This window comes from Sturnira hondurensis, unplaced genomic scaffold (assembly GCF_014824575.4).
Source record: "Sturnira hondurensis isolate 20B ecotype Veracruz unplaced genomic scaffold, ASM1482457v3 Scaffold0015596, whole genome shotgun sequence".
Taxonomy (NCBI): Eukaryota; Metazoa; Chordata; class Mammalia; order Chiroptera; family Phyllostomidae; genus Sturnira; species Sturnira hondurensis.
Genome location: NW_028088227.1, coordinates 10,927,936 through 10,955,450, shown reverse-complemented (window position 1 = coordinate 10,955,450; position 27,515 = coordinate 10,927,936). Strand labels below are relative to the sequence as shown.

At 35.7% G+C, this 27,515-nt stretch overlaps 1 protein-coding gene across 4 annotated transcripts in view; it reads right to left on the bottom strand.

Moving 5' to 3' along the window:
* Positions 1-27,515, bottom strand: part of AFG1L (AFG1 like ATPase) — a 192,190-nt gene that overhangs the window by 77,178 nt on the left and 87,497 nt on the right. For all 4 annotated transcript variants that reach the window (XM_037064995.1, XM_037064997.1, XM_037064996.1 and 1 more), the window contains one exon: positions 23,904-23,962. In XM_037064995.1, the coding sequence (XP_036920890.1) occupies positions 23,904-23,962 (59 nt within the window). The remainder of the gene's footprint in view (positions 1-23,903; positions 23,963-27,515) is intronic.

Below are 27,515 nucleotides of genomic sequence, written 5' to 3'. Positions count from 1 at the left end.
GAGAATAATGAGAATCCTGAGGTTTTCTTAGACCATCTATGGATACACCCGCTCCACAATTCTTGCTCCCTCTTGTGGCAGAATTCTTAAGCTTCGATGCTTTTTCTTGTTCTTGCAACACACGGGACCAAGTGCTGACAGCTTCCCTTGTTTTTCCAAAAGTGGCACTAAAGCTCAAGTTTGTGCTTTCTGCCCCGGCCAGAACATGCTCACTAGCCATCTGCCAAAGCTCACTCTTGCCATCACCATCAGGAGTGCATAAAGGGCACCAGCTGCAGAGGATGAATGTGTGAGGCACATGTCAAGCTGAGGATGCCCTTTGGGAGAATCTGGGTAAGATGTCCCCAGTGGCTCATGAGCAGGCTTCTTAATGGTCTCCATTAAGCAGTTAGTAGGATCTTCTTCCCTTTATTGCCCTCCAAGAGTCCTATCTATTTCTCTCCCAGCCTCTTCCTGCCCTCCAATCATACAACTCACAATTCAGAACTCTGGATGAGGCAAAAGAGAAATGAGCATCTTTGGAAGCATCCCAGACAGCTGGGAAAGCCAAACGATCACTCGCATGCTCTTACTTTGCCCCACAGGAGAAATAACAGGGCAAAAAAATCTTTCTTGGTCCTTCCTTGTGGAATTACTAATGTGAGTGAAGTCCAACTGTTCCCCTTACCCTCTCCAATGAGTCCAAACTTGTTTTCTTTTCCTCCAATAGTGTGCTGAAACTCTTTGGGTCAAGTCCAATTGTTCCTCCTACCCTCTCCGATGCATCCAAATTTTTTCTCTCCAATGGTATGCTGAAACTTTTGCACTAGAAACCTCAACATTCACAAAAGCTCTCTCGTCCTTGGATGATGATGTAAGATAGTGTTTTCAGAGGCTCCCAGTCCGTGGCTGAGAGAGGCTGGAGCTGGTTCATAGGCCACTGCAGGGTTCACAACCAGGACCAAGGTCTGTATGCATATTAACTGATGCATGGGTGGGAGAGCTTCCTCCTGGACCTCTTGGTGTACGGTGCTGGATCCAACGACTCCTACAAAGACTTGTGTCTGTGGATGGATGCCAAATTGTTGTGAGTGGTGGAGGGACACAAACAAGAGATCTTATTCAGCCATGACACTGATGTCACTCCTCCACGTTAAATGTTTAACAGTGGCTACTCCTGAGGAGGGAAGTAGAAATGAGATTGGAATGGAAAGCAGGAAGAAATGGGGAAAGGAAAAAGAATGAAGGGGAAGCTTTTGATATTTATTATATATGCATTTATGTAATGGTTGGGTTTTTTTAACCTAGCAGGAATTCATTTATCTCAGGAAATTTTATAAAAGAAGACATCTCAGAGAACTCCGTGTATTATCCCCAAATAGTAGGATTTTGAAAAAGCTTATAGCTGTCTTGCTGATATCATAACTATCATACAGTTTCAGTTCTGTCATAGCAAACAGAACTTAAACTAATATTCTATCCTCCCACTTACTTTGTGCAAGAAAGCCATAGCTCTCATTCCTGAGGTTAAAAAAAGAGAAACATAGTAATACTATATCACAGACTGGAAGGAAGTTGATACATGTACCTTTTAAGAACCTCTTTTATAACCATGCTACCAAACGCATAACGGCAGCTCCTGCAAGCTTTCGCTTTCGCCCACAGGAGGAACTGTGCGATACATCTCCGCACTGACGGGAACCTCTGCCATATGTGCAGCTTTACAAACTCCATTGTTTTTCAAAATACAGCAAATTTATCCATAAGATTTTTTCTTCTTCTACACAAATAATCAGAAGTAAACAATAATTTTTTGTCTCAAAAAATTATAAACATACTGTAAATGTATAATGTATATGATTCATTGACACTATAATCACAATTTCTGGAATAAGAAAAGAAAAGCTAAATTTCAATATAATGTTTAGCTTAAAAAATAAACCATCTAGTTCCAGACACCTCACTATTAAGACTTTTAGTATCCAGAAGAGTGTTTATAAATACTGTAAACTCTGGTTCTGCTCTTTCTTCATTGTATTTGCTCAACTTTTTGTCATTTCACTATTCACTGGCACTTTAATCTGAAGATGAAAAGAAGAAGAGAAAGAAGATGAATTCAGTAAATCTTGCAATTTATTCTAATCTCTGAGCTGAAGAATAAATGTTAAGCTATTAGCTAAAACAAGGTTTGGATGTCACTGTATTTAACTTATTGTGAATGACTAATGGTAGATTAATAAGGTAGACTATGCCTTATGAAAGACAGAGTTTCTTATGATAAAAGCAATTGAGAATATAATTAATTCTACCCAAAGACTACTAACATATACGTATAATGAATATGCAGGGTTAAGTGCACACACACACACCTTGTACAGCAGAGTTTTGTGGAAAGAACGCTCAATGAAAAGCAGGAAATCTGGGTCCTAGACCTGGCTCTGCCACCAGCCGGTCAATCTGAGGCAAGATGATCTTAGGCATGAGACTCACTTTCTTCCACTGTACAAGAAGGTGAAGTTAATGTTTCTAAGGCGCCTCCAAACTCTGACACCCTGTGAGCACACACACACTTTTATTTCCAGGCAAGGCTGGTACCCACTAGCACACACCAGGATGGTGTGGCTGATTGTTCAGCATCTTTTCCGACTGGTCTGTCAATGCTGTACTAGTTGTTAAAAGAGCCTGAATGACCCTCCTTACTTCCAGGCACTCCCCAAATGATGAATGTCTAACATATGTAACTCTTTGTTTGCATTCTACCTTTTGCATACAATAGGGATATTCCTCATTGTTATACAGACCCTCTTAACTTCTGTTTATAACTTATAGAGTCCAGTCCCTTTCCCACTACCTTTTTCCCTTCAAAAAGAGTTCCTATATACTCCTTGCTCTATACTTTTCAGAAGTTATTCTGAACTTATTCACAACTTCTTTAGTTATATGTCAGATAACTTCTCTCACATTCACTGAAACCATTTTTAGCTTTCTTGTCCAGTTTTCCCAGGAAAATCTCCACTTATTTTAGTGAAAAGCAAAACAAAATAATAAACATGATTATTAAACCAAAGTGATGGCAGTAATATGTCAAAACAAAAAAACAAAAGGTATAATAAAGTTTCATCAACCTCTGTAATTTGTCAGACACAGGAGTCCATTCCAAATTCACATAAACTTTCATTTTGTTCACTCATTCTCCACAATCACCATCATTACAGAAAATAGAACACTTATTTAAAATTTATGGTTTTAATTTAATGTATTGCTGCTGTATATTATTGTTAGCATTGTAATCGCCCAACACAATCACTCCTTACTCATTCTATATTGTACAATCTTTTCTATACCATATTGTAATTATTTGTCGGTTTATCTGTTTCCTCTACTAGAACATCCTGATTTCCTTGATAGCAAGATTAACCTCAGGACACCAGTCACCACTGTAACCCCAGTGATTACTCACTTCATAAATGCATGTTGAAATCTGACTGTTGCTTTCACTGTTTATCTTACAAAGGTAAGACTCTTGAGCTACTTGAGGTGGTTAGATTCTTGTAGAGCAGCTAGTCTAGGACTTGAACACCACATTTATAACAATCTTTGGGGGAAATCTGTCATAGTTCAAAAGAAATTATTTACAAGTAAACTTCTAAAACAATCTTTTTGAAAATTCATAGTATAAGAGCCATAACAATCTTGTAGTGGAATCCCATCATTTACAGATGAAAAAGAAATATAAACTCAAGCAATTCAAGAGACTTGCCCAGTCAGTGACAGAGTCCAGATTGCCTTTGAAACCTGTTATTTTTCTGCTATCTCACAGAAACCACATAAATATCTATGATGTGACTGTGGTTTCTTCTTCTTTCAGTTGTTAAGAATTTTAAAGATGTATAATATTTTAGACATTATGTCAGAGTTTATTCAGCCAATCAATTATATCTTTATACTATATGAACTCTAACAATCATTATTCGTTATTGGGTGAGGAATACACTATAAGGACTTTCACATGTCTTTACAGACAAATTACAAAGTTCACACTTTATAAAAACGGAAACAAGTTGAATACAAACTACTGACAGTAACAGAACATTATGATTATGTACTCAGAGGTCCATCCACATTTTGTTCTTGCTAATTTTATACTTGTGTGTATATTTGAAGAGGATATTGTTCTAACAACCTATGCATACTATGTAACATTGACTTAAAATGGGAGTGTAGAATACTTCAGTCAATAGTAAAGGATATACAAAGTATTTTATTCCAAGAACCCCTAATGTACTATAATTTTGAAAGGGAGAAGCTAAATTCCCTACAGCAGAAAAAGATTTCTTAGATGTCTTGAAGCCTCAAAAACTTAGCCAAACTATTGTTCAATGTGCAAAGGGTTTGTATCTTCATGCTCAGATGTTGTTGAAACAGCAGACTTAAAAGAAATAATGTCAATGAATCCTACCAAGCACTATACATGACCTCTGGGGTAATTAGCAATCATTCAAAAGCAACAAGACTAAAATGTTCTATTCTTTATTACTGTCAGCTCTTATCTTGATCAGCATTTTAATAAAGATGGTTCGTTTCTAAGACATTTTCATGAATCAGTCATAATTACATTCTGACATGCAGTGAATAGTAAAGCAAAACTAAATATCACTTCATCAACCTTTCTAACCTTTATGCAAGTATTAACTGTAAATAATTTTTACACAATCCTACAACAGGAAATCTGCATATTTCTTAGCTTTGTACATACTTTGCCCCACATGAATTTCCTGTGACCTATACCTGAAAAACACAATCAGCCATAATTATCCAGTTTTGTGAGATGTTCAGGTGTTGCCTTTCAGAGTTCAAATCAACTTCAAGTATAAAAGGCTACTTTATTCTACAAATGGCACAATATGCAAAATGGGTTAAGTAGCCAAAAGCATCTCAGAGCGTTGTGGCTTGAAAGAAGTCTACCCGGAATCAAAACGTCAGAATAAAAATACACTAAAGCAAAGCAACCGTTACAAAAATAGATTCATAGATTATACATTAAGGAATAGGTCACTGATGACTACTGCAGAAAGTCTTATAATTAAATGTGTCAAAAATATTGGTTGGAAGGAAATCTGAGTACTTAACTATGTGAAGGGGAGAGTTAAATATATATATAATTCCAAAATAACTGATGGAAGAGGGTGAAAGTTTATCAGAAATATAAAACTTACAGACACTATTTTGATATTGAAGATAATTTGTAAGTTGTTTTAGCCTCCCCACACCAAAACACATACTTTACTTTCAAGTTTTGAAACAATTAATTTCTCTTTAAAAAATATTTTAGTCAAAGCAAACATGATTCAACCATCAGAATAAACTGATACTGCATTTTAGGGTGATATATTGCTTCAGGTCTTAGAAAACTTCAAAATAAATACAATGATTCCTCAAGAATAATTTCTTGACTTCCAAGGAGTCACAGACTATACACAGACAGCTAAGTTCCCAAACCTGTATTTTCACTATGTATCTCAAATGAGTAAAGTTTATAGTGAATCTACTGAGTGATATTTTTAAACAAACTTATTTCCATTTAAAAACTACAGCGAGATAGGAACATATTTGTGAATTTCAATTTGAAAATAAGTTCTTTCAAAAACCAGTCTAAAAATCACACCTTATATGTTTCCTCACACATTTTATTACAAAACTTACCAGAATGTTACTCATCTGAGACAAAAGGGAATATAACAAGCATCTTTTTCACATGGATTAGAAGTACAAAAATGTATGTCTTTTTGTGATAATTTTTCTTTAACACTTCTATAGCTTTCTTGATCATTATTCCTTTCTCTTATTGGAGATGCAAGCAAAAAAAGGAAAAGAAGTGTTAATTTAAGAAAACAGATTTCCCAGAAAGAAAAAAAAACTGTGATTAAGATTTAAACAAAAGCTAAAGATGGCTTCCTCTGAGCACTGATGAGGTCCGCTACCTCATTACTAACAACTGAAAACTTGTGATGCATTTTGTTTCAAGAGAATCCAAAAGTCCCTGCTATAAAGCAGACGGGGCGGGGGGGTGGTGCAGAGTCCATTCAGTCTTTCTGCACCACAACCATTATGTGAGAAATATAAAACACTGCCTCTGTGCTGCCAAGCCACAATGACTCTTCCTACATCAAAGGATTTTCACCACTCGGGGTTTTTCTTCAAAATTTATTCAAGCTAAGGGCAGAGAGACAACAATTCATACACACTAATTACGTCTAATTATCTATTCCCTTTTCTGACCAGCTTCGGCCAGTGTTATTTGCTATCTGGATTTCTCACAACCTCCCTCTGCCCTGTCCATCCAGCCCAACAGTGAAGGCTTTGAAGAAAACAGTTGTGGCTTTTTAGAGTTTTCACAATATAGAGTTCAAGCAAATTAAATAATTATTCTGTTAGTTTTGACACATTTATGCTTTAAATATGAGGGCTCCTTGGTTAATTTGGCAAATTCCTCACATCTCTTCATGGTTGGAATCATAGTAACACCCTCTCCTACAGGAGCTTCTCCTCAAGCTTTCTTTTCATGATCTAAATGAAACGTTTATTGGATTAGAGTTCTTCTCGGCAGACCTTCATGGTGGCCCGTGACAAAGAGCTTAAAAGTTCTATTAATTGGCTTCAGTTTTCAGGGAGGGGAAAGGGAGAATTTTACTTCACACTACAGCACTAGCCAAGAAAACTGCCATGTGTAATTATACTAATTCATCTCATGAGTCAAAAAACAACTAACTCATATTTAAGACACACTTTCTTTAAATCATTTTTGTCATCAAACAATTGATTTCTTGTAATTTAACCCAAAGTAACTATTATTCTAAGGGAAAAGAATTGAAGACTTAAAGAGTACATATTTTATAAGCAAAGCTTGCTACATTCCAGTTCGATACAAATATATAATGACATATTGTATATATAATTATTCAAATACAGATTATAAATTACATATTGCATAGGAAATCTTTATTTTCATTTTGTGTAAGACAACTAGAAAATTTTACTTTAAAAGGCATATGCCCATAATTACTTTTCCATACAGAGCCCTAATACTAGATGTGCTATTCCAGTATGAAGAAAGACAAGAAATACATTTTAAGTCCACACCACAACAACTTTTATTCTAGACATTTAGTAATTTCAAGGACACAGCACAAAAACACCATCACAAAGTTTAATGCCTATTACTGTAGCCAAATTTCTTATATGTTTTCTCAAACATATATGAAACAGAATAGCTTACGAAAATATATTCTTCAATTTATTTAGCCTAAAACTTGGTAATTATAAGAATGTTTTACAAGAAAAAAAACACTTATTTTTATTTTAAAATATTAATGACTATAATTGGAACAAATGCACCAGTGGCTTGTGCGGGAGAGCCACAATCCCTTTCAACTCAGGAATTCAGTCTGCTACTTTTGTTCTGTCTTTTGCCTCTTTCAATCTTAAGTATTAAAAAACCAACACACAAGTGAAGACACTATCACACTAACAAGGGTTAATCCCTGCTGGGCTAACTCAGGTGACAACACAGTGGAGGTCAGTGGCGCTGACACTGACCTCAAAGACTGATTCTGATTATTTAGCCCTGTGAAAGCTCTAGTCTTGGAAGTTATAATGAACAAACTGACAAATCGATTTCACCAATGGAATGAAAATTGCTGCAGGAAAAAAATGGCAAATACACATTCAGCAAGTCTGTTCATCTTAATGCAGGTGGCTATACAAATGCTGAACAGTAAAGCATCTAAGGGTTATAAGCAATTTTTTAAAAGTTTATAACTACACAGATCACGCCATGGTAATATTCTCAGAGAGTTTGCCATATGTATAACATTCCTTTGAAAAAGTTCCTCAGGAAACAAAAACACAAAGGCTAATACATACCTTTTTAAGTTTCAGAGAAAGAATACCAAACAGCTCCAAAACATTAACAACCAAGTAGAAGAAATGAAGTCATTAAATAAACTCTAAGCAAATATTATAAAAATAGTAATAATAACAAAACTGTTACTACCTTAGATTATGAAGTATTTTTGTATATTGCATATTTAAACCTAACAGGTGATAAACCAAATCAGATTGTGATGCTTTGCAAATGGACTGACTCTTTATCAGAGAAAAAATTTGTAAGAGTTAATGCTAGTATCCTATTTTTTTCTAACTTCATCATCTACTGGCATTCATCAAACAGAAATTCTACTGTAGAATGCACTGTCAGTTATTTTTGACCAACTGACTGCTATCATTTCAGTAATCTATTTTTTTCCTTTTTATTGAAGTTGTTGGGGAGATACTGGTCAACAAAATTATACGGGTTTCAGGTGCACAATTCCACAACACATCATCTGTACACTGTACTGTGTGTTCACCACCCTAAGTCAAGTTTCTGTCCATCACCATTTATCCGCCCCCCAGCCTCTCCTCCACCTCCCCCCAGACCTCTCCCTCCGGCAATCACCACTCTGATGCTGTGTCCATGACATTCTCTCTCCCTCTCTTCCTCTCCCCCGCACTCTCTCTGCTTAGTCATCTATTAATCATCTAATTAATTTAATTTTATGCATACTTTTTAAAAAAACTTAAGAAAAAGCTTGCTAAAATGTTATTGTGAATAACAGTTAAAGTGTTATATTACTGATAATAGAATCGATCACTGCATAGCAAAAACACACTATATATACAATATTGCAATGGAGGCAATTATTTTAGACTTGTCCATACTGTTAAACTGATTAAGAAAATTGTAATAGCCCTGGCTGGTGTAGCTCAGTGGATTGAGTGTGGGCCTGCAAACCAAAGGAACAAGGTTCGATCCCCAGTGAGGGCACATGCCTGGGTTGCAGGCCAGTTTCCAGCAGGGGACGCACAAGAGGCAACCATACATTGATATTTCTCTCCCTCTCTCCTTCTCTTCCCCTCTAAAGAAAAATAAATACATTTTAAAAAAAGAAAATTGTAATAGTTAATGAAATTCACATGGAGAATATTTTTTAATTTGAAAACTATGAAGAGCATTTATCTTTCTCAGGGTTTGTTATGGAATGAATAAAGTTGGTTACGTAAGTGTAAATGATAGCATGAACAGAGAGAATTTTATCTACCTGTTCAAAATATCATGAACTGCTAGAAGTCAGTCAAAGGACAATAGCAATGCTTGGCAGGAAAACCATTTATCAAGAAGGCCAATAATAGTAGCCAGTTGAAATTAACCTAAGAAACTATCCTGATCAAAATATCAACTGGTCCTCTTTTCCTTTCAAACACAGTAATTTCAAATAATGTTTATACCATAATGAGATTATGTTCAATGTACGAGGTCTGTCTGGAAAAAGTCCAGCCATTGCTATATAGTGAGAACAATTTGTGCCACACTGATGTAACTGGCAACCAAGGAAAGTAGACTGGAATGCGCATGTGCTAACAATGACGACTCACTGTACTAATCAGTGAGGACAGTATATACTGTTGAGTGAGCATCTATACCATGTGGTGTTATGTTCAAAATGAATAAGGGAGTACAGCAACAAATCTGCATCAAATTTTGCATTAAACTTGAACCTTCCTCTGGGAAAGCTACTGGGATGGTTCAGAAAGCCACAGCTACAGGCAACTGGTGATGTGCAGTTTTATCTTGACAACGCACCCGCTCATGCATCACCTCTCATGCAGAGTTTTTTTGGAGAATCGTCAAATCACCCAGGTGACAGCCCCCTCTACAGACCAGATTTGGTGCCCTGTAACTTCTGGCTTTTCCCAAAACTAAAATCACCTTTGAAAGAGAAGAGATTTCAGACCATCAGTGAATCTCAGGAAAATGTGATAGGCAGCTGATGGTGACTGGGAGAACTGTGTGAGGTCCCAAAGTTCTTACTTTGAAGGGGACTGAGGTCATTGCTCTATGTACAATGTTCCTTATATCTTCTTTAATAAATGTCTCCATTTCTCATATCACATGGCTGGGTGACTTCTGTACAGACTTTGTATTTTATTCAATGAATATACACTTAAGACATGTTATCCTTCTTTAACTTAATATTTATTGTATTTTTTCCAATGCCATTTAGTCCCCTTATACACCCCTTCACCCAGCAATCGCCACACTTTTGTCCATGTTCTTGAGTCCTTTTTCGTTTTTGCTTTAATTCCTCCAACCCTTACCCCCAACTAGCTGCCATCTGCTCTCCATCTATGAGTCTTATCTCTTTTTTTTTGCTTGTTAGTTCAGTTTTTTTCAAGGATTCCACATAGGAGTGAAATCACATGATGTTCGCCTTTCTTTGACTAGTTTATTTCACTTTGCATGATGTTCTCCAGGTACATCCATATTGTTGCAAAGGATAAAATTTTATTCTTTTCTATGGCTAAGTAGAATTCCATTGTGTAAATGTCTCATAGTTATTTTATCCACTCATCTATTAATGGACACAGGTTGCTTTCATATCTTGGCTATTGTAAATAATGCTGCAATGAACATAGAACTGCTTATATTTGCAGATGACATGACACTGTACATAAAGAACCCCAATGATTCCACCAAGAAACTACCAGAACTGACAAACGAAGTCAGAAAAGTAGGATACAAAATTAATATCTAGAAATCAGTTGCATCTTTATATGCCAATAACAAACTAACAGAAAGGGAAATCAAGAACATAATTCCATTCACAGTTGCTTCAAAAAGAATAAACCCCCTAGGAATAAACCTAACCAAGGATGCACAAAACCTGTGTGCAAAAACATTTTAATTTGATGTAGTCCCATTTCTTTATTTTTTCTTTTGTTTCCCTTGCCTGAAAAGATATCCGATTTGCTAATACTGTACCAACCTTGAATTCCTGGAATAAATCCACTTGACCATGGTGTATGATCTTTTGATGTAGGCTATAATCAGTTTGCTAACATTTTATTAAGGATTTTAGTATCTATGTTCATTAGGGATACTGGCCTCTAATTTTGTTTGTAGTGTCTTCATTGGTTTTGGAATTGGGATAGTGCTGGCCTCATAAATGAGCTTGGAAGCCTTCCCTCCTCTTGAATTTTATGAAATAGTTCAAGGAGACGTGTTAGTTCTCAAAATGTTTGGTAAAATTCACGTTTGAAGCCATTCGGACCTGGGCTTTTGTTTGTTGGGAGTTTTTTTATTACTGCTTCAATTTCACTAGGTGTATTTGTTTACTCAGATTCTCTGATTCTTCCTGATTTAGTTTTGGAAGATTGTAAGTTTCCAGGAATGTATTCAGTTCATCCAGGTTGTCCAGTTTTTGGACATATAGTTGTTCATAATATTTTCTTACAATCCTTTGCATTTCTTTAATGTCAGTGGTTATTTCCTCTCTTTCACTTCTAATTTTATTTACTTGGGCCGTCTTGTTTTTCCTGATGAGTCTGGTTAAAGATTTGTCAATCTTGTTTGACAAACCAAGAGCTGTTCAAAGAACCGGCTCTTGGATTCATTGATCTTTTGTATTATTTTTTTAGACTCTATTTCCTTTATTTCTAATCTGATCTTTATCATTTCCTTCTTTCTACTAACTTTGGGCTTTGTCTTTTGTTTTTTTTTTTTTTTCAAATTCCTTTAACTATAAAGTTAGATTGCTTATTTGAGCTTTTTCTTACTTTTTGAGATAGGACTGTAATGCTATGAATTTCTGTCTTCAGATTGCTTTCCAGTCTCCCAATTTAAGATTCTGGATTGTTGTGTCCACGTTTGCATTTGTTTTAAGGTATCTTTTGATTTCTTTCTTGATCTCGTTGTTGACCCATTCATTGTTTAAGACATTTTACTTAGCGTTCATGGCTGCATGTTTTTCCAGTGTTCTTCTTGTGATTGATTTCTAGTTTCCAAGCACTGTGGTCAGAGAACAGGCTTGATACGATTTACATCTTCTTAAATTTATTGAGACTTGTTTTGTGTCCTAACATAGGGTCTATCCTAGAAAACATTCCATGTGCACTTGAAAAGTATGTATATTCTGCAGCTTTGGGGTGATATGCTCTGAAGATATCAATTAAATCCATTTGATTGAGTGTGTGGATTAAGGCCACTGTCTCCTCGTTGATTTTCTGTTTGGAAGACCTATCCACTGAAGTCAATGGGGTGTTAAAATCCCCAACCATGGCTGAAGATGTGAAGATCTGCATCATATATTCAGGTGGTCCTATGTTGGATGCATAAATATTTACTAGTGTTATATCCTTTTGTTGGATTGTTCCCTTTATCATTATGTAGCGTCCTCTGTCTCTTATTTTAGTCTTTGTTTTAAAGTATATTTTGTCAGATATAAGTACTGCTACCCAGGTTTTTTTCTTTCCATTTGCATAAAACATCTTTTTCCATCCATTTACTTTCAGTCTGTGTGTATCTTTCCATCTGAGATGGGTCTCTTGGAGGCAGTATATATATGGATCTTGTTTTCTTATCCATTCAGCTATCCTCTGTGTTTTGGTTGGGTCATTTAAGCCATTTATATTTAAGGTAATTATTGACAGATATGTATTTAGTGTAATTTTATTGTTAGACTATTTTCCTCCAATGTTTTTTTTTTTCTTTCTCTTTTTCTTCTTCTTAAAGCAAGCCCTTTAACATTTGTTGCAGCATTGGTTTGGCGTTAACAAACTCCTTTACCTTTTTATTATCTGGGAAGCTCTTTATTTCTCCTTCATTTTTAAATGATAGCCTTGCTGAGTAAAGTAGCCTTCGTTGCAGGTCCTTGCTTTTCATCACCTTGAGTATTTCATGCCACCCCCTCTTGGCATGTAATGTTTCTGTTGAGAAATCAGATGACAGTCTAACTCGTGCTCCCTTGTATGTAACTACCTGCTTTTCTCTTGTGGATTTTAGGATTGTCTCCTTGTGTTTAAGCCCATTTTAATTATGATGTGTCTCAGTGTAGACCCCTTTGGGTCAGACTTGTTTGGGGCTTTCTGGACTTATGTGTCTTTTTCCTTCACCAGGTTAAGGAAGATTCCAGTCATTATTTCTTCAAATAGGTTGCTCATTCTCATCTCCTAGAACTCCCATTAAGCAAATCTTGTTACGCTTTATGTCATCCAAAATGTTTCTTAAGCTTTCCTCTATTTTTCAAATTCTTTTTTCTTTTTGCTGGTCTGCCTGGGTGTTTTTTTCTTTCCTGTCTTCCAAACCACTGATTCAATCCTCTGCTTCATCTAACCTACTGTTCATTTCTTTCAGTGTATTATTTATTTCAGATATTACATTCTTCACTTCTGATTGGTCCTTTTTTATGGTTTCTATTTTTTTTCACACCGTTGAGCATCCTCATAATCATTACTCTAAACTATTTGATAAATTGCTGCCTCCATTTCATCTAGTTTTTCTTCTGGAGGATTCTCTTATTCTTTCATGTGGGGTCTGTTTCTTTTTCTTCCCATTTGGGCTGCTTCTTTGTCTTTGTTTCTATGTATGAGGTAGATTTGCAAAAACTCTGGTGTAGGCCTTTGTCAGAAATGCTTATGACCTGCCCTGGTGAACTTGTTGAGCCATCATACACAGAGTGTGGCTCCCCCTGCTGGCCTACCTAGGCAGAAAGAACCAGACAGCTTGCACTGGCCAGCTTTCATCAGCACCAAGCCTGAGGGAGGGTCAACTGAAGTCTCACAGAGCACCTAGAGATCCACCTTAGTTGTTAATTTAATGGATGATATAGCCTCAAAATATAATCAGAAGTCTGGCTTAAGCTCCAGGGTATGGAGCAGAGTAATTCCTGTGAGTGGTATTATTGCTTCCCCTAAGGCGGATGGCATTCAGAGAGGAGTGCTCTGCCTGAGAAAGATGGCTTCTGCAGTATGGAGAGTGACTTAACACAGGGATCCTGGTGGCTGTTCCTTCAGTTCTATCCCCAAAGCTACCAATCCCAGACTCTCCTCAAGCGACTCTAGTCCACTCTGCCCTCCCTCTGCCAGAGCCCAGGGTAAATGGCTGCAAATGAAATTTTGTGTACTGGCCCATTAAGAGGCTCTCTGCATCTCCTGCATCTCTCCCTGGCAGATAGAAACCCTGCTGCTTCACAGCTGGGTGTTATCTGGGTTCCTTTCAGGTCTGGTGCTGTAGGCCGGGGAGCCCAGCTTGGGGTTTAGACCCCACACATCTCAGGGAGAACCCCCATGGCCACTGAATTATCCCTTCAGGACGCCAGCTGCCACCTGTGGGAACCCAGCAAACCCTCTGACACCTCCTCCACACTCCCTACCAGTCCCATTGGGTCATGTGGCTTCTGCCACCTGTCCGTAGTTATAAGGCTTCGCTGCAGCTAGTGTTCAGTTGGTTTTTCAGGGTGATCTCTCTACTGTTTAGTTGTAATTCCAGATTGGTCCAAGGAGGAGGTTAGTGTAGCTTTCACCTATTTCTCCACCATCTTGGAGCCTCACTATAACTTCTTTAAGTTCTTTTCAAATATAGAAAAGCTTTACTTGAAAAAGTCTCCCATTTCCTGAGTTAGTTCTTCCAAAGTATATTCTCCATGTGCTTCTACTTACTACTTTATGTCTACCTCTTCTGTCTGCTCTTGCTGCTTCCTTCCTGCAGCGGCCATTCCCTTCCTTTTAATAAGAGGCTCTATACATAGGACCTGTGTTTAATCTATTTTGCTTTCTTGCTGATTTCTCAACTTTGAATATAGGTAGTCCTATCTAGGTATAACAAATTCCTGAAAAGGTGGGCTGAAAATTACCTACAAAATATTTTTATTATAAAAATAACACAAGATCAAGAAATCTTAGAAAAGACTAAAAAAGAAAACTTAAATTGTCTATAATCTTATTATTTAGAAGTAAGTTCTGTTTACATTTTGGGATACTGATTTCCAGTTCTTTTCCATGCATGTCTATTACTTGCACAGTTGAGAAAGTAACAGATACACTCTTGCATCACATTTTTTCCACTCACATTATCTGGGAACATTATACTACATTATCAAAACTGTTCTGAAAATATCATTTCACGTAAGTAAGATATATTCCCTCACGTGACTGTACCATCATTCACTTAACGATCCATCCACACATGGAAGAGAAAGATGTGCCCATCACTTTTGTATAGTTAACCTATTCATATTTCTGTATTTATGGGGAAATATGACTCTGAGTTCCTGAATTACAAAAAAATCCTGCCTTCTTCTTTACCATTAACTACTAATAAAGAGACCTATGCTTTTGGCCAAGGCCGAGTAGTTGCAACTCATTTCTGCCTTCCTGTGACAGAGCACTAAAACACTGGACAAAACATATAAAACATCAGATACAACACAATAAGTAGCAAAGGACAGCAATCCCTAAGATGTGGAAACTCTATCACACACGCAAACATTACATTTTCCCTGTCTTTCTGTCCAGAGGGAATTTCTATGCTGAAGCTGAGGAAACAGCAATCAGAGTTCTGGGAAGCTAAGGCAGTTGGAATCTGCATGGTAGAGTTCAGTACAGGAGGAAGCTATACAGAGCGAGAGCTCCAGACATGAGAGCACAGTGTCTATCATCTTTGGCTGAATATTAAACTGCATGTGCACAGGGTGAAACTCCACAAGACTAGGCAAAGAACAGTCCATGCAAAGCTGGGAGATATCAGTGGTCTGAACTGCCAGAGTAGAGAGACTTCAGTGAAACATATGGGGATTCAGCAGAGAGCCTAGAAGGGTCACACCCAGAAGAGGACTAAAATAGTCCTAGAGTAAAAGCTACTTCAGACACCCTAACAAACCTGGAAAACAAGCCTCGAAAGAATCATGATAATCTGTAAGAAATGTAATCACATGCTGAAATAAAATTCAACAGCCTTAAAGGAAGTAACAGGGACTCAATGCAATAATCACAATCTCCAGCATCCAGTCAAAAATTACTAAACTTGAAGCAGGAAAATAGGACCCACAACCAGGAAAAATATCAGACCATAGAAACAAAGCCAGAAATGACTGAGATGATGGAATTAGCAGACAAGGACTTCTCCTACACTGACTTCTGCTCTGTAAAGCAACATACTTTCCCTATTCCTTCTGTTATGGACTATTTAAAATCTAGAAATTAAATACAAGACAACATAAGAAGATACTGAAAAGTGGAAGGAAAGAAGAACAGCTAGTGACCTCTATACCTTAGAAACAATAGACAGGTGAGTTCTCTGCTTTTTCTTTTGACTCGTATACACCAGACTTGGAACCAAAGAAGCCAGCAAGCCAGAAATGTCAATGGACACAGAAAAATGAGGCCCCAACAAAAGTCTGCTCTGTTTAACCAAAGGAACAGGAAAATGGCAGTGTAACTGCAGCAAACACCACAAACCACCCCCCCCCACACACACACACACAAACAAACAAACAAACAAAAACCCTGGTAGCACGGCCACTCTTTCCAGCAAAGGCTGAGCAGAGCCTAGAATTGCACTTTCACAGGTTGCAGTGAAGCACCCTCACACTCCTGCCAGGGTAATATCAGTGAAGGCTATGTAGGAAGCTGAAACTTTGATCCCTGCTAGCCAATAATGAGCATCACCCTACCCCCATGATGTCTGTGGAGATGGGAACCCCTCTCTGCAGTGATAAGGGGACCCCTGACTCAGGTGTCAATGGAGGCTGAACAGGGAACCTGGACTTTCACTTATATCTGGAAGTAATGAGGTGGTGCCTCTTGTTCTCCCGCCAGAATAATATCAAAAATAGCCAGTTAAAACAAAAAGTTTAAATAAGATCCACAAAGAAAATATACAAATGGCCAATAAGAACATTAAAAGATGCTCAACATCACTAATAATTTGAGAAATGCAAGTCAAAACTACAGTGAGATATTTCACACCAATTACAATGGCTATTATTTTTTAAAAAGGAAAAAAAGAACAAATGTTGGAGAGGATGTGGGGAAACTGGAACCCTTGTGCATTACTGGCAAAAATGTCAAATGGTCCAGCAGCTATAGAAAACAGAATGACATCTTCTCAAAAATTAAATGTAGAATTACTATATGATCCAGAAATTCTGTTTGGGTATATATGCAAAAGAACTGAAAACAGAGACTAAAACAGACATTGTACACAAATGCCCACAATAGCATTACTCACAAAAGCCAAAAGATGGAAACAATCAGAATGTCCATCAACAGATGATTGGACGAGCAAAACTGTATAAACATATAATGAAATATTATTCAGCCTTAGAAAAGAATGAAATTCTGACACTTGCTACAGAATGAATAAACCCTAAAGGCAGATGATAAGTGAATTAAGCCAGACAGAAAATAACAAATATTATATGATTCCATTTATACTAGATACCTAGAAATGACAAATTCTTAGACACCGAAAGCAGGATGGCGGTTACCAGGATTTGGGGAGGGGGAGAACGTGGACTGATTATTTAATGAGTACAAACTTCCAGTTTGGAAAGATAAACAAGTTATAAAGATGGGTGATGGTTGCACAACGATGTGAATAAACTAGACTGTACATTCAAAATGGTAAAAATGATAAATTGTATATGTATTTTACCACAACAAAATATTGATTAAAAATAAGGTAACAGGGCAAATCATGAAAATGTCCAAGTTTCAGTTGAAAATCACTCATACCGAAAACCATGGAGACTTCAAACTGAATACACCAAGACAATCAATAGATACCAACACCAACATGAGAGGAGATGTTAGAATTACCTGATACACATTTGAAAGGAGACATGATAATAATGCTTCAAAGGCAATTATGACTATACTTGAAACTAAACAGCATTATTACTTAATAATAAAATTGGTTAGAAAAAGTTCCATTCACAGTCCGGGCCAGTGTGGCTCACTCAGTTGAAGTGTTGTTCCATAAACCAAAAGGTTGTGAGTTCAACTCCCAGTCAGGGCACAAACCTGGGTTGCGGGTTCAGTACCCAGATGGGGTATATATTAGAGACAACCAATTGGTGATTCTCTCTCACATCAATGTTTCTTTCTCTCTCTCTTTCCCTTCCCTTCTCTCTAAAACCAATAGGCATGTCCTCAGGTAAGGATTTTTAAAAAAGAAAAAAAAAGAAAAAGTCCCATTCACATGCAATATTTAATAAGTTTAAATCTGTATGCAACTTATAATAGTCTCCAATGATTTAAGGTCAATGACAAAATTACAAGAAAAATAGGCAAATTCACAATCCAAGTGGAAGATATTTTCAATAAGCCCCTCAATAACTGATGGGGAAAATATATAAGAATAAAGGTGTGAATGGCATTTAATTAACAAACCTTACTTAATGTATATGTTGTATTTGATATATATATATATATATATATACACATATATATGTGTGTGTATATATATATCACACAACTATAGAGTAGTCATTACTTTCAAGAACACAGAGAATATTTTACCAACACTATCCACATACTGGGCCATAAAACAAATTTCAGCAAATTTGAAAGGACTTAAGTCACACAGAACACATTCTCTGACCGCAGTGCAATTAAGCATTTGCTAAGAAAATAGTAATAAAAACATAATGACAAAACTCTCATAGGTTTAGAAATTAAGAAACATACCATAGATAATTCATAGGGTAAAATAGGTATCACAATGAAAGTCAAAAAATACTTTGAACCTGACAGTGAAAATACTAAATATCAAAATTTCATGGATACAACTATTTAAAGGAAATAAACAGCCTAGACAAGAAGGTTTAAATGAGATAAAAATTAATTTCAAAAAATTAGGAAAAAACAGCAAAATAAACACAGAGAAAGTGCTAACCTCAGCAAAACAGTAACCTCCATAGTTAACAGGCAGTATAAATTATATGTAAGGACTGGTTTTTTGTTTTATTCTGCTTTGCTTTTTTCAAGGATTTAGTCTGGGGATGCTTCCTAGTGGAAATGTACCCAAGCATGTTTCGTATCTTTTCCAGTCCTGTAACTTTCTTTCTTTTTTTAAAAATAAATTACAATAAAATATATATAACATAAAATTTATCATTTTAACCATTTTAAGTGAATAATTCAATGGCATTAAATACATTCACAATGTTATGCAACCATCACCACTATCCATTTCCAGAACTTTTCATCATCCCAGACTCAGCAATAACTATATTACTGTATATTTCCCTCTCCTCTCAGCCCCAGGTAATATCTGTTTTATTCTGTGTCTCTATGAACTTGCCTTCCATAGGTTCCTCATATAGTGACATCATATAATATTTGTCCTTTTGTATCTGGCAGAACTCAGCATGTCTTTAAGGTTCATCTATAATGTAGCTTCTGCCAGACACTCATTCCTTTTTAAAGTAGAATAATATTTCATTGTAGAACTACATCACATTTTTATTAATCTGTTGATGGATTTATGGCATTTACTAGCATATGAGTCTTCGTCATTCCTAGTATCTTATGAAAATACTGTTTACTAATAGATTATATGTTTTTGTTAGTTTTTAATACTATGAGCAACAAATCACAAGTTTTTGTGAATAACAAATGTTGTTTGTGAACAACAAATCACAGGGGTGAATAACAAATGTGTTATCACTAGGTTTATAAAGAAGAACATAGGCCCAGGTTGGTGCAGCTCATGGATTAAGCACAGGCCTGTGAACCAAAGAGTTGCCCTTTCAATTTCCCAGTTAGGGCACATGCCTGGGTTGCAGGCCAGGTCTCCAGTAGGGGGAGCGCGAGAGGCAACCACACATTGATGTTTCTCTCCCTCTCTTTCTCCCTCCCTAACCCTCTCTCTAAAAATAAATAAATAAAATCTTTAAAAAATAAAATAAAATAAAGGAGAATGTAAATAAGAAATGGATTTTACATTGTATTGTTCCCCCCCAAAACTTCTATCTCGCTTATAATCTCTTTTTATTAAACTAAGATTCTCTATTTGTTTTAAGATTGACTTCTACTATATATTTCTCTCACATGGCCCAAAATTATACATTGACACTAACAAATGAGAATAGGCAAAATACCATTTACATTGATATGATACAACCTTTCTTTACCACAGAAACTTCATACACCCACCCAAAAAGCTCCAGGAAAGCCAGCTCTACTGCACACTTCATCAGACTGCTATTTTGTGAAAGTCTTTTGAATAAATGAGATCTTTTATATCTTTTCCCATCCAATATGGTATTCCCATGAAATTCCAATCATGAGATTTCAGTTCATGTTCAATTTCAAATTGTGCATTACTTATCTCAGTTTTTGTTTGATTCCAAATTTGGACTATTCATCTATTTGGTTTTCTTCTTAAAAACAAAACAAAACATTAAGGGTAGGATGGGAAAAAGTTAAATTCAATCTGGTTAATTTAGTTGACTATTAATAATGCAATTAGGTACTAAAGTATGACAAATTACTGGCCAAATATACATACATTTTTAAAAACTCATACAGCTACTAAGTTCCCTGAGAACCTTTTACCTTCTTTCATTCTGTGAACATCTTCTCTTTATATTTTGTGTCTTTCATGCTATATGAAGACACTATATTTAGTACCTATTCCTCTCAGTCTCATTGTTTATAGATGGGCATCTATAAACACCATATCACTCTGGGTCCCTGGAGTGGAGGAGACACTGCAAATCTACCTTCTCCCATATACAGAATATGCACACAATGGAAAAAATAGCTAACAGCATAATTTTTAAAAAGTACTTTTCCCTACATCTATAAATACCTCAGAGAAATTAAAATCCTCTGGGAACCTAAAATTGGTCAAGGAAACAGATGTTTGAATCCTCTAAGTATAGCACAGGGAATAAAGTTTGGCACCAACAATCGCAATTAGAGTGTACTTCAGAAAAATTGACTGTATCTTTGAAATATTTGAAGACAAAATGCTTTTACTACTCCATCTTGGTAAGAATATTTAAGATTTTAGGTTTTTTTAAAAAAAATACAACATTATCCTTTCTCCAGATGCTATTATGAACTGGTAAAAATTATGTACCTAAGAATTATTGGAATTATATTCTGGTACATAATTATATAATTATGCTTCTTTTGGGTAGTTATTGCATTTTGCTTTCTGTTACAGGTATTTGTGTACATATTGGATGACCAACTATATTTTAAATGACTTACAAACAAAATAACATAGCCTACTTCATTATTATATGATCCATTATGCCTTATGCTGCACTTTGGACATAGTAGGTTGTCAATAAACACAGTTGCATTAAAAAATAAAATACCTAGGAATAAATTTAAACAAGGGTATAAAAGACCTGTACTCAAAAAACTATGACACTGAAGAAAGAAACTGAAGAAGATACAAATGTGTAGAAGCAAACACCATGATCATGGATTGGAAGAATTAACCTCATTAAAATGTCCATACTCCCCAAGGCAATCTACAGATTCAGTGCAATTCCTACCAAGATACCAATGGTGTAAAATTAGAACAAATACTCCAAAAATGTATATGGTACCACAAAAGACACCAAATAACCACAGCAATCTTGAGAAAAGAACAAAGTTGGAGGAATCACACTACCAGATATCAAACTATATTATAAGATCATAATAATCAAACAGAATGATACTGGCATAAAAACAGACATATAGATCAATGGAAGAGAATGGAAAACCCAGTAATAATCTCATGCTATGGTCAATTAACACTTGACAGAGGAGGCAAGAACAAAGGATGGGGGGCCCCAAAATACCTGGAATTATCTTCTGAAGGGCAGGCCCCTTTTAGTACAGGCTGCTTCAGCTAGCTGAGTGTTCTAGGAACCCATCTATATAAGTGTACCAGCTGGCATTGCTGTGAGAGGCTGCGTTTGGCTTTGGTGAATTTTTTTTGAAGACTCTGTCAATACATTTGTCCATTTCATGATGGGTGATTTACGAGTGTACCTGCCTACACTTTGCTGAGTGTTAAGCAGTTTTGAGCAAAAACGGCATGACCCCCGTGCCCCATCCTTCCTATTCACCAGATCAGACCCGAGCTACTCTTTTTTTGTTTTCCCAGATGAAAAGAAGCCCTGAAAGGAAAACATTTTGCCAGTGTGGAAGAGGTGAAAAAAAAACAGCAGAAGCACTAAAAGGCATCAAAACTGACAAGTTCACAAGCTGTTTTGATCAGTGGGAAAAAAGTCTCTATAGGTGTATTGCATAGTGGCGAGTACTTTGAAGGTGACTGAAGTTTAAGCATGTAAAATAAATAAACAAATTTTTAATAGATAACTTCCGGTATTTTGGGTAAAGATAAAGTCTATTCAATAGATAGTGTTGGAAATATTGGACAGACACATGCAAAAAAATAAAACTAGACCACCTTCTTATTATACCATACACAAGAATATACTCAAAATGAATTAAAAATTTAAATGCTAGACTTGAAACCATAAAAATCCCAGAAGAAAACATAGGCAGTAAAATATTGGACATTTCTCGTAGCAATATTTTTTCCTGATAATACCTCCTTAGGCAAGGGATACAAAAGAAAACATAAACAAATGGGACTACGCCGAACTAAAATGTTTTTGCACAGCAAAAAAACAATCAACAAAATGAAAAGACAACCTACTAAATGGGAAAACATATTCACCAATGATACATCTAACCAGATGTTAATATCCAAAATGTATAAAGAACATAACTCAAAATGTATAACTTACATAACTCAACACCAAAAAACCAAACAATCCAATTTAAAAAATGGGCAGAGGACTGGTGCAGCTCAGTTGGTTGGGTGACACCCCACAAAGCAAAAAGCCCCTGGTTCAATTTCCATCAGGGCATATGCCTGGGTTGCAGGCCCAGTCCCCAATTAGGGGCATGTGAGAGGCAACCAATCCATGTTTCTCTCCCTCCCTTTCTCCCTCTTTTCCCCTCTCTCTAAAAAAAAAACAAAAAACTCAAAAACAATGGTATGGTGATTACCAGAGGGAAAAAGTCATGGTTAGCGGGGAGTAGAAGAGGATAAAGGGGGGATAAATGGTGATGAAAGGGGACTTGACTTAGAGTAGTGAACATACAATATTATATACAAAGGATTTCTTCTAGCATTGTACATCTGAAACCTATATAACTTTATTAACCAATGTCACCCCAATAAATTCAATTAAAAAATAAAGTAAAATATGGAAATGTTGAATAATCATGTAAAAATACTTAACAGTAAAAAGGTAGGCTATTTTATTTTTAATAATCCTGTAATGAAGACTATTTTCAAATCTGCAGTGATGATACACACAAATATTTAAACTATTTATGTGCCTCAACTTGACAGAATTTCATGATAACTTGATGGCAATTACATTTAAGTAATATTTTTGTAATAATGTTACTTTAGAATAACAACTTTAATAGTTAAAAAAACATGTTAATGTCCATTAACATGAAGGAAACAGGTATAATAATGATTTTTTCAGAAATCAATGTATAAGTTTAAATATTCCACTATAATATTTATGAACAGGCTTCAAATTAAAATTTATAAAATGCAAACTATAAAATGTTTCAATTAGATAACAATTTAGTCTGTATTTTGTATTTTTCCTGTGTACATATTAATGAACACTATATAGAAAAGATTATTTTCTCCTTTAGTGTGTTTTACTACTACCCAAAACATCTTGCTTGAATTAAAAATTTTGCTTGAGCCCTGGCTGGTGTAGCTCAGTGGGTTGAGCGCAGGCCTGCAAACCACATGATCGTGGTTAGATTCCCAGTCAGGGCACATGCCTGGGCTGCAAGCCAGTTCCCAGCAGGGGATGCATGAGAGGCAACCATACATTGATACTTCTCTCCCTCTCTCCTTCCCTTCCCCTCTAAAGATAAATAAATAAAAAATCTTTTAAAAAATTTTTGCTTGAATGCTATACTATAGCAATCTTATAAAAGCCCTCGATTATCAATCAATATGACATTAGTCAGTGAACACAAGTAACTTGCCTCACCTTCAGGACAGCTATGAATGGTACAAAGTTAGCTCTTTGGAGTCCGTTTTTATAGAGATCTGAAAGGAAAAAATTAGTATTAGCTTTTTATTTAGTCTAAATCATAATGTTAGCTTATATTTTAGCCTGACAAATAAAGCTTTGTACTGATAAAAAAGATAAAGGAGCATAAGAGGAAAAAAAGAACTAAAACTGATTTCTATTCTGGTACTACAGAAAATTCATTGTATTCTTAATAAGAAAAAACATTAACGATCACAGAAAAATCAAAAGTCATTCAACCAAATTAGCTTTAAATGATAATTAAAAGCAATAAAAGAATTTGAAATACATCACAAATGATCATAAGTAATAACCCATCACAATTATATATTATAAAGTATTTAATATTTGAATATGTAAAATTTTACTGGAAAAGGAATCATATTCTCTTTTTCTCAACATGCAATAAACCTTCTCAGTATACAATTAAAAGTATGTAATAAGATTAGCCTTTTTATATTAGACTTTTAAGACAACCCATCAATAGACAGAACTATGTGTATATCTGCATCAAAATGATCTATTTCACAATAAGATGAAAGACATTAAGACCAATTTGCTTTAAAAGAAGTTATCTAAAAATCAAAACTCCATTCTAAAGGCTGTAGGTTTAATGCAATTACATATCATAAACAGGTAGTGACATTTTACATATATGTATATGTCACAGTGTATGGTCATACACATACAAACACAAACATATGCACATGTATTGCCAAGAGCAAACAAATGGAAAGAAGCAACAAATTTTGAGCTTTGCATATTTTTTCTTTTAAAATGGAAATGGAATATTGTTTCAAGAGGTTGAAATTTTATTACATACAAAACATTCCATTTAAAGGTTAACTCTATAAAGTAATGAGATTTTTAAAATAGAAGTATTTATAAAAATGGGAACTGTAAAAAGTTTTCTCAATAATAAAAGACACAAATTTGCTTTATGTGTCTCATATTTTTCTTAAAGTATTATATTATGGGATGCTTTCTGCATTCCTTTGTTTAGAGAAAATTTGATAACTAAGAAAGACTTCAACTGCCACATTTACTTATGGAAATAAAATATGGTCATTAGGAAACATTTATTCTCTTTAGAAAAATATTCATCATAACATCATTATAGTGAAGAAAGTATTTGCATAAGCTTTGGTTAATTAAGGACTAGAGGCTCTAAAGCAGTTACATTTAAAATTTTTACTTAGGGATATTATAAAAGGTAATAATGCTGACCAGGATGTAAGGATTTCAAATTCAAAATGAGATCTCTTCTTTTTTATAAGCAATAACTTGAATAAGTAAAATAAGTTTAAAGTTACGTGTTTCATAGTCTTCCACAGTTACCAAGCTGCTGGGAAAGAAAAGCACTGCTATATGGTAAGAGTTGATGTCCATGATTGTCAGTAAAGGGTAAAAATTGAAAATAAAATAATTTTAAAATCACAATGTTTATAGCAGCTTTATTCATTACAGCTAAAAACTGCAATTTTGTTTGTTAGACAAAAACTGGAGGCAATTCAAAAGTCCATCATTAGGTAGATGGATAAACAAACTGTGAAATATCTATAAAATGAAATATGACTCAGCAATAAAAAAATAAACTTTTCATACACAAAGACACAGATGAATCTCAAAATAATTATGCAAAGTAAAAGATGTCAGGTCAAAAAAACATGAGAACATAATGTGTGATTCCATTTATATAAAACTCTAGGAAAAAAAGCCAACTAATCTACAGTAACAAAAAGCAAATCAGTGGCTACCTGGCAAAGAGGGATGTGGGCCATGGATGGCAGGGAGAGATAAAGAAAGAGATGAGAAAAGTTTGGGGTGTGATGGAAATGTTCATTATATATTCTTTAAACTTTATTTATTTTCAGAGAAGAGGAAAGGAGGGAGGTACAGTGGGAGAGAAACATCAATCAGCTGCCTCTCCCATGCCCCCTTCTGGAGACCTGGCCTGCAACCCAGGCATGTGCCCTGACTAGGAATCAAACCTTTGAACTTGAAATTCACAGGCTGGCATTCAATCCACTGAGCCACACCAGCTAGGGCTGCAATGTTCACTATATTGATTGTGGTAGGTAATGATTTCACAGGTATACACATATGTCAATATTTTCAAAATTGCATCCTCTAAATATGTACATTTATTGTATGTCAATTATGATTTAATAAGTGTTTTGAAAATTTACTGGGAAAAAATATACTCGACATTAATGGACATCAAAGAACACAATGTTATAGAATTAAAACTAAGATATTACACTAATGAAAGTTTATCTATGTTAAAGGTAACCTTTAGTCTTACTCATGGAATTTTTTTATGGATATATACATCTCTGAAATGTAATGTAATGAGCATGCAACTTTTAGTTGGCTAATGGCAGAGACAGATGAAAAGGCAAACTGGTAATATTTTTTTAAATCCTCACCTGAGGACATGCTTATTGATTTTAGAGAGGAGGAAGAGAGAAAGAGGGAGAGAGAAACCTCAATGTGAGATGAGAAAGGGCACATACCAGAGGCAAACATAGGTTGCCTCTGGTATGTGCCCCAACTGGAGACAGAACCTGAAACCTAAGCATATGCCCTGACCACGAATCAAGCCTGCGACCTTTCAGTCTGTGGGATGACGCCCAACCAAACTTCACTGGCAAGGGCCCACTCGCAGTATTCTTATTTAAAAGATTTCCATTCATCAGTAAAGTTAAATAAGAATAAAAATGCTCTTCTTTCTCTCTGCTGCGTAGAATTCCATTGTGTAAATGCACCATAGTTTTTTGATCCATTCATTTGCTGATGGGCACTTAGGTTGCTTCCAGCACTTGGCTATTGTAAATTGTGCTGCTATGAACATAGGGGTGCATAGGTTCTTTCGGATTGGTGTTTCAGGATTCTTAGGATATAATCCTAGCAGTGGAATTCCCAGGTCAAAAGGCAGTTCCATTTTTAGTTTTCTTAGAAAATTCCATATTGTTTTCCATAGTGGTTGTACAGTCTGCAACCGCACCAACAGTGCACTAGGGTTCCCTTTTCTCCACATCCTCTCCAACACTTGTTTGTTGATTTCTTTATGATGGCCATTCTGACCGGTGTGAGGTAGTATCTCATTGTGGTTTTAATTTGCATCTCTCTGATGGCTAGTGATGCTGAGCATCTTTTCATATGTCTCTGGGCCCTCTGTATGTCCTCCTTGGAGAATTGTCTGTTCAAGCCTTTTGCCCATTTTTTATTTTTTATTTTTTGTCTTCCTGGAGTAGAATCGTGTGAGTTCTTTATACATTTTAGAGATCAAACCCTTGTCCGAGGTATCATTAGCAAATATGTTTTCCCAAATAGTTGGTTCTCTTTTCATTTTAATGGGAGAGCAAGGATGGAACTGGAGAGCATTATGCTAAGTGAAATAGGCCAAGCAGTGAGGGACAAATACCATATGCTCTCACTTTTAACTGGAACATAATCAACAAATGAAAAAATAAAACAAAATATAACCAGAGACATTGAAATTAAGAACAATCTAACAATAGCCAGGGAGGAAGGGGGAGGGGGCAGTGGGGAGAAGGGTTTTTAGGA